At 34.8% G+C, this 7957-nt stretch overlaps 1 protein-coding gene across 1 annotated transcript in view; it reads right to left on the bottom strand.

Moving 5' to 3' along the window:
• LOC106869501 (transmembrane protein 135) overlaps window positions 1-7957 on the bottom strand; it is a 674585-nt gene that overhangs the window by 5899 nt on the left and 660729 nt on the right. The window contains exons 10-11 of the mRNA XM_052968741.1: window positions 3937-4077; window positions 461-559 (exon numbers count right to left, since the gene is read on the bottom strand). Coding sequence (XP_052824701.1) covers window positions 461-559; window positions 3937-4077 — 240 coding nt within the window. The remainder of the gene's footprint in view (window positions 1-460; window positions 560-3936; window positions 4078-7957) is intronic.

The raw sequence follows: 7957 nt of genomic DNA, 5'->3' as shown, positions 1-7957 counted from the left end.
TATATATATATATATATATATATATATATATATATATATTAACCTAAGAATACATCTCTAGCTAACAAGAGTAAAGTCATGGGTTTGATTCTTGGTCCAGATGGTGCAGTGTAATGTTTTGCATTCTTGTTCCATTTTGTATTATTTATATATATATATTATGTGTGTGTATTTGTGTCTGTGTTTGTTCCCACCACAGTTACTTAGAAACAAGTTACATCCCTGTAACTTAGCAGTTTGGCAGAAGATATCGATAGAATAATCACCAGGCTTACAAAGAATAAGTCCAGGGGTCGATTTCTTCAACTACAAGGTGGTGCTCCATCATGGTCGCACTCAAATGACTGAAACAAGTAAAACAATAAAAAAAAAAACTATGCCATTTTAATCCCAAACAAGGCTGGGTATCTCTGCTAGTGTAAAATGAAAATGAAAATAATAACAAATAATATTCACTTACAACATGGAAAAGGAAGGCAGTTGAAAGTGTGTACAGAAAAATATCTGCCCAGTGTATATGAGGGACTGCTTTTTTTTCAACCCCTTTGAAATAGAGTACCTGTTAAAAAAGGAAAAACAGAAAAAGAAATAAGCTCAACAGCATGTCATATCCTATTCATACAATATCTTTCTGTTTTGTCTCCAATTTTGTGGAGAAATATAATCTATTCCGTTTTTGGATTTGGTTTGCAAGATTTTTTATGTGATTTCGTGTGTTGAAGCATATTCTGTTGTGTCTGGGGAGAGTCATTTTCTTATTGTGCCTTGAAATTTGACAGTCAAGACTATTGATAAGGTTGCAAGACGCAACGAAAAGTTTAGGAAAATAAAAATAAGAAATAAGTGGAAATTTTAACGGTGAGTGTGTTAAATTTCAAGGCACAATAAGAAAATGACTCTCCCCAGACACAACAGTATAATTTATTCATTTACATTTAAATGGAAACCTGCATGGCACATACTGTATAGTGTTATGAGTGTGTTTGTATGTACAAATTTGTGATTCTATTTCCACGAACACACCATTGAACGAATTAAAGGTAAGGGAAATAACTCATGCTGAAAAAATCGTGGAATTGACAATACAAATATTGGTCTCAAATTTTGGCGCAAGGTCAGCAATTTTGAAGGTTAGGCTAAGTCGATTACATCAATCCCAGTGTTCAACTGCTACTTATTTTATCAAGTCCGAAAGAATGAAAATCAAAAATGACCTTAGCGGTATTTGAATTCAAAACGTAAAGACGGACAAAATGTCACTAAGCACTTTGCCCGGTGTGATACAGATATTAAGTAATTTATATCATAGACACCATGAAAATCACATAACTGGTAAATGGTTTTCAATCATCTTACATGCTCATTCTGAACTATCATTCTTACAGGCTCTTTCTAACTCAATGGGATCTACATTCATGTTTTTTTTTTTTTTTACCTGATTTACATAATATTGGTTCCAAATTTTGGCACAAGGCCAGCATTTTCATGGGAGGGATAAATCAATTACATCGACTCCAGAGGTCAACTAATACTTAGTTTACTGACTCTGAAAGGATGAAAGGCAAAGTCAACTTGGCGAAATTTGAACTCAGAATTTAAAGAGCTGGACAAAATGCAACTAAGCGTTTTGCCCAGCGTGCTAATGATTTTGCCATCTCACTGCCCTACCTGGTTTCCATAATGTTAACCAAAGTAGAGACAAGACTTCTCCTGGACAGTATGCTAGTGTATTACAGAGAAACAGTTTTATGAAGTCAACAGAGCAAGTAATAAATCACTATTCATGAATTCCACAGTACTGACATTGGTTATAGAAGTGGATTGCAACACTGATGTTAAAATTGTATAGAGCTATGTTACTTGTAAGAAGTTTATTTTGCAATTATGAAGGCCTAGGTTCAGTTCTAATAATGTGGCATCTTGGAAAAATATCTTTTAGCAAAGTCTTACACTGACTCAAGTCTTGGTGTGAAACTGTCTAGTTGGAAGCTGGAATCTATTGAATGGATTGTATCAATAATTCAAATGGATGTCCTGCCAATTCTATTTGTGAATTAGGTGTACACTTAATGTAATTCTCAAAAAGAATTACATTAAGGATACACCTATTTGTCTCCAGACAATGGTCACTCACAGACATACCAATAGATCCAGGCCAGATTTGGCCTTTCAGTACTTTTACTGTTTATCTAAGTTTTTCTGTATTACAATGAGAACATTAAATCTATGATAGGAATATGGTAACTTTGATAGCTTTTTTCTATGCATTTCGAAATGTAGGTAAATCCAATGACAGCAGTGATCAACATTTATCCACAAGAAATATGTAATAAGAAAATAACATCAGGAAATAACTGGTTTGTGAGAGCAAAATATTGTTTTATTTCTATGGATTTAAAAATGGAAAAGGTAACTCCATATAAATCCTGTAACTTGATAAATACTGGGCTTGTGGCACTTGTTGCACCAAATCAAAACATGTTTGAAAGATGAAAAATTGGGGCTGGCTCTGCCCAGTCCATGCTTACTATAATAAACTAAATAACCACCAGGCAATTTGTCTGACATCCCAAAACTACAATAATAAGAATAACAACAAAAATTTTTTATATTGGCATAAGGCATAAATTTTCAGAGACAGCGAACCAGTATTTTAGTTTAAATCAGCTTATTACTAGGAATTATTTTATCAACTATTAAAGATGAATTAGCTGTAAACTTAAATGCTACTGCAGCTGACAATTCACTATTGCAGCAATAACAATAATATTGGTTTCAAATTTTGGTACAAGGCCAGCAATTTCAAGGGAGAGGGTAACTCAGTTACATTGGCTCCAATACTTAAGGACGAAAAGCAAAGTCAACCTTAGCAGAATTTGAACTCAGAACAAGAAGACAGACAAAATGCTGCTAAGCATTTTGCCCAGTGTGGTAATGATTCTGTCAGTTTGCTATATTAGCAATAACAATAGTATTAAAAATAAATAATCATAATAATAGTAAAGGCAGTGGCTTAGCAGAATTGTTAGGGTGTTGAAACAAATATGTACTGGTCGTTATTCCAGCTCTTTATGTTCTGAGTTCAAATCCTGCGAAAGTCAACTTTGCCTTTCATCTTTCAGTAGGCTGATAAAATAAAGAAGCATTCAAATACTGGGATCAATGTAACTGATGAAATCCACCCCACCCAACAAATTCTTGGCCTTATGATTATGTTAGATACAGTTATTATTATTATTATTATCATTATTATTATTTTTATTATCATTATCATTATTACAATTATTGAGAGAGCAATGAACAAAATGCCTTTCACATGTTTTGGCTCTTTACATTTTGAGTTTAAATTGTCTTTCAACCTTTCAGGGTCAATGGCTAAATCCCTCCTCTCAAAACTGATGGCCTTGTACTAAAATCAGAAATTATTATAATACTGTGTAACAAAATTATTATTTATTTATTTTGTCTTTGGTCAGTAAGTACTATTTCCTATTTCCTTCTCTCTAGAAATCAAGAGAAATGTCTACTATTCCTTTCAAACTTTGCTTTTGTGATCTGGAAATCAATGTTTTGAAACTGACCTATTTTCTATTACATTTCAGACAGATTCAGTGCTGAGTTGCTAAGCAAAATTTTCTAGAACTTTCTAGAAGTTTCTAAAAGTTTCAAGAATTTCTAGAGTGTTCTGGCAACATAGCAGTATAAACACAGGGATTGTAAGCTCAACAGATCAGCTTACTTCTAGCTGTCTAAGTGGAGACAAGTTTGAAGGAAGCAAAGCTTGGCGGAAATATCAGCCATTTTTTATACTTCCTAGGGGCAAGCAAATAGGAAATAGCAGTTGCTACCAAAGGTAAAAAATTGCGTTACACAGTGTAATTAGTATGATCAGCATTTCTGCTGTAATTATGATATATGATAAATAATAAATATTACCTGAAGAAGCTTCATAGCTAAATAAAGTGCCAAAGTAGAACTTTTGTAAAACAACATGGACCATCCAGCTAAAAACCCTGCCACAAGCCCATTTACATTGCTATCTTTTTGTCGAAGCCACCTCAAGGCACAGTTTGAACTCTGAAAAAGTAAAAAGGAAAAATAAAAAATAAACATAGAATAAATAAAAGTCATTGTCTGTGCATAGATTGTTTACAGAACGATTTCTTGAAATATCTCTCAAAATACAAGACTGTAGCCTTTAGCCTTTAATCAGTGTTTGATTAACCTTTGAATATAATCTACACAAAACAAAATTGAGAACCCGAAATTATGCTAAGAAAAGAAAGAAAGAAAGAAATAGTAATATTTGCCCAAGTTTATCATAGGAATCTGATCAAATAATTCTTTTTATTATAATTATTATTTTTATTACTATTATTATTGTTATTGGTAAGGCAGCAAACTGGCAGAATCGTTAGCATACCTGGCAAAATGCTTAGTGACATTTTGTCCATCTTTATGTTCTGAGTTCAAATTACGTCAAGGTTGACTTTATCAATCATCCTTTTGAGGTTCAAAAATTAAGTACCAGTGAAACACTAGGAACGATGTAATTGACTAGTCCCCTCTCACAGAATTTCAGGCCTTATGCCTTTAGTAGAAAGGGTTGTTATCATTATTGTTAAGGTGGTGAGCTGGTAGAATTGTTAGCATGCTGGATGAATTGCTTAGTGGTATTTCACCCGTTGCTATGTTTTCTGAGTTCAAATTCTGCCACAGTCAGCTTTGCCTTTCATCCTTTCAGGGTTGATAAATTAAGTACCAGTTAAACACTGACTAATCCGCTCCCCCAAAATTTCAGGCCTTGTGCTATTAATAGAAAGGATTATTATTATTATTGTTAAGGCAGTGAGCTAGCAGAATTGCTGGACAAAATGCTTAGTGGTGTTTCATCTGTCTTCATGTTCTGAGTTCAAATTCAACCAAGGTCAATTTTGCCTTTCATCCTTTCAGGGTCAATAAATTAAGTACCAGTTAAACACTGGGGTCAGTGTAATTTACTAGTCTCCTCTTCCAAATTTCAGGCCTTGTGCCTTTAGTAGAAAGGATTATTATTGTTGTTGTTGTTAAGGTAGCGAACTGACAGAATTGTTAGAATGCCAGTTGAGCACTAGAATCAATGTAATTGACTAAGTCCCTTCCCTGCAAATTTCAGGCCTAGTGGCTATAGTAGAAAAGGTTGTTATTATTATTATCAAAGTGGTGAGCTAGCAGAATTGTTAGCATTCTGGGTAAAATGCTTAGTGGGATTTCATCTGTCTTTACATTCTCAGTTCAAATTCTGCTGAGGCCAACTTTGCCTTTCATCCTTTCGGGGTCGATAAAATAAGTATCATTTGGATAGCAGAGTCAATGTAATTGACTTACCCTCTCACTGGAATTGTTGGTCTTGTGCCAAAATTTGAAATGCTCATTATTATTAGTTATCATTAAGAAGGTCGGTGAACTTGCAGAATTATTAGTATGCCAGGCAAAATGCTTAGCAGTATATCGTTCATCTTTACATTCTGAGTTCAAATTCCGCTGAGGATGACATTGTCTTTCATCCTTTCTGGGATGATGATACTTTGCTGCCTTCAGTGGTGATGACTTTATTGAAAGCATTTGTATCACACCTCTAGTCACAGAATAAATTTCTCTCTGCCTTTCTTCAGTTTAAAAAGCTCTGAAAATGTTATAAATATTGCCCAACCTCTTCCAACTACCCCACTAAAAAGGATCCTACCAAAAAACCAAAATAAAACCCCAGAACTCTGTAGCTTTAACCTACATCAGACAAGCTAACATTGATCCCTTGGACCCTGATGGTCAACTAGAGCTAACAATGAAATCTTCCTTCAGACATAAAACCCTATTGTCTGAAAATTAGAATGTCATATTGAAGAAGTTTTAGTCAAATAAATCAATCCCAGTATTTATTTTTTGTTTTTTCAAGCCTAGTAATTATTCTATAGAGTCTCTTTTGCTGAACCACTAAATTATAGGGATGTAAACACACCAACACCAGTTGTCAAGTGGTGGTGGGGGACAGAGATATACACACACACACACACACATATTGGGTCATCCCATAAATCATGCGATTTTTTCAATTGCATGAACTAAAAGTCGGAGGGAATGGGATAAACCACCTCCATCAACTTGCTATGAAAGCAGGTAGTGATTTTACTTTGTCCTTATTCTAAGTGCAAGTTCTGAAGTGGGCAGTTCGATTTTATCAGTTATTTTTCCAAAGCTATAATGGAAGTAACAAAGGAGAATATTTGGTATATTTTGCTTTATGAGTTCAATAAAGACAACAAAGTGTGAGGAATTTTAATGCAGTACATAGGGATTGGATAATAAGTGTAAATCAGTGTCAACAGTGGTTCCAGAAATTCTGAGCCGGAAATACAGCCTAGAAGACGAGCCTCATCTTGGAGGATCTGTAGAGCTTGACGATGACGTCCTGCAAACCCAGGTTGAACAAAATCCAACCATAACTGCTGAAGAACTAGCAGAGAAGCTTGGATTTGGTCATCCAACCATTCATCAACACCTGTGCTAGAATAAAAACGATCATCTTTGGTTTCAAGACGAAAGGTGTTCTTTTATCGGGATAATGCTCGGCCACATACAGCAAGGATGACATTCAAAAGCCTGGAGCAGTTTGAATGGAAAACGATGCCCCACCCACCATATTTGCCAGACATAGCCCCATCTGATTATCATTTATTCTGCAGTCTTCAAAATCATTTAGATGGAAAAAATATGAATTCTGTAGATCAGGTCAGAACAGTAGTGGAGGAGTATTTTTTGTCACAGACAAGTGAATTTTGGAAGAGGGGCCTTGCAAGTCTACCAGATAGATGGAAGAGCATTGTAGAAAATGAAGGAGAGTACATTTTAGAATAAAAAAGAACTTTATCTTAATTTTGAAAAATAAAAGAAGTATAGAAAAACCGTATTATTTATGGGATGGTCCAATATATATATACAATAGGCTTCTTAAGTAGAAGTCACTTGTCCAAGGTGCTATGCAGAGGGACTGAACTTGGAACTATGTGATTGGCAAGCAAACTTCTTACCACACAGCCATGCCTATGCCTATACACACACACACACACACACACACACACACACACACACGCACACAATGGGCTTCTTTTTAGTTTCCATCTAGTTAATCCATTCACAAGGCTTTGGTTGGCTTAAGGCTATAGCAAAAGACACTTGCCGACACACCACACCTGTTCCTATATAACAAGAAATAATTAAAAAAAAAAAAAAGGAATGGAACAGCTATGGCTGGAATACTTTTGACCATGAGTGTGCATTGTTAGGATCAAACTGGGATGAACCCCCACCAGTACTGTAGCCACCACAACCATCACCACTGCCACCAACACCAAAAACAAAAACAACAACCATCTATTTTTGAATAGTAGGTTGGGACCTAGATTAAAGTGATATCAAACTATAATTCTTATATCTAATTTTATCAAACTGCATCTGCAAACTCAATTGTACCAAATTTAGGGTTAGAAAAAAGTTTCAGTAAAATTTTTAAATAAATAAATAAATAAATATTGCCTGAAGTTGCAATGTGTTTAATTTACAATATGAACATTATTCTCATTAAGTGTCTAATCTGAATTTGTACTTAATTTATCATAATTATAAAAAGCAGTGTGAAGGTTAGTAGCAAAAAAAGAAAAGAAAAAAATTGATGAATAATATTGACTTCAAATTTTGGCACAAGGTCAACAATTTTGGGAAGGGGTTGAGTCGATTACATTGACCCAAGTGTTCAACTGATACTTATTTTATCAACCCCAAAAAGGATGAAAGGCAAAGTTGACCTTGGAATTTGAACTGAAAAGGTAACGATGAAAAGTGCCACACCCTAGCAGTGGAGGGAACCTGTGGAAGAGGTAGGCCCAGGAAGACCTGGGATGAGGTGGTGAGGCAGGACCTT

Source organism: Octopus bimaculoides, chromosome 1, assembly GCF_001194135.2.
Source record: "Octopus bimaculoides isolate UCB-OBI-ISO-001 chromosome 1, ASM119413v2, whole genome shotgun sequence".
Taxonomy (NCBI): domain Eukaryota; kingdom Metazoa; phylum Mollusca; class Cephalopoda; order Octopoda; family Octopodidae; genus Octopus; species Octopus bimaculoides.
Note: the sequence above shows the minus strand (reverse complement) of the source record. Positions and strands in the feature narration are given on the sequence as shown.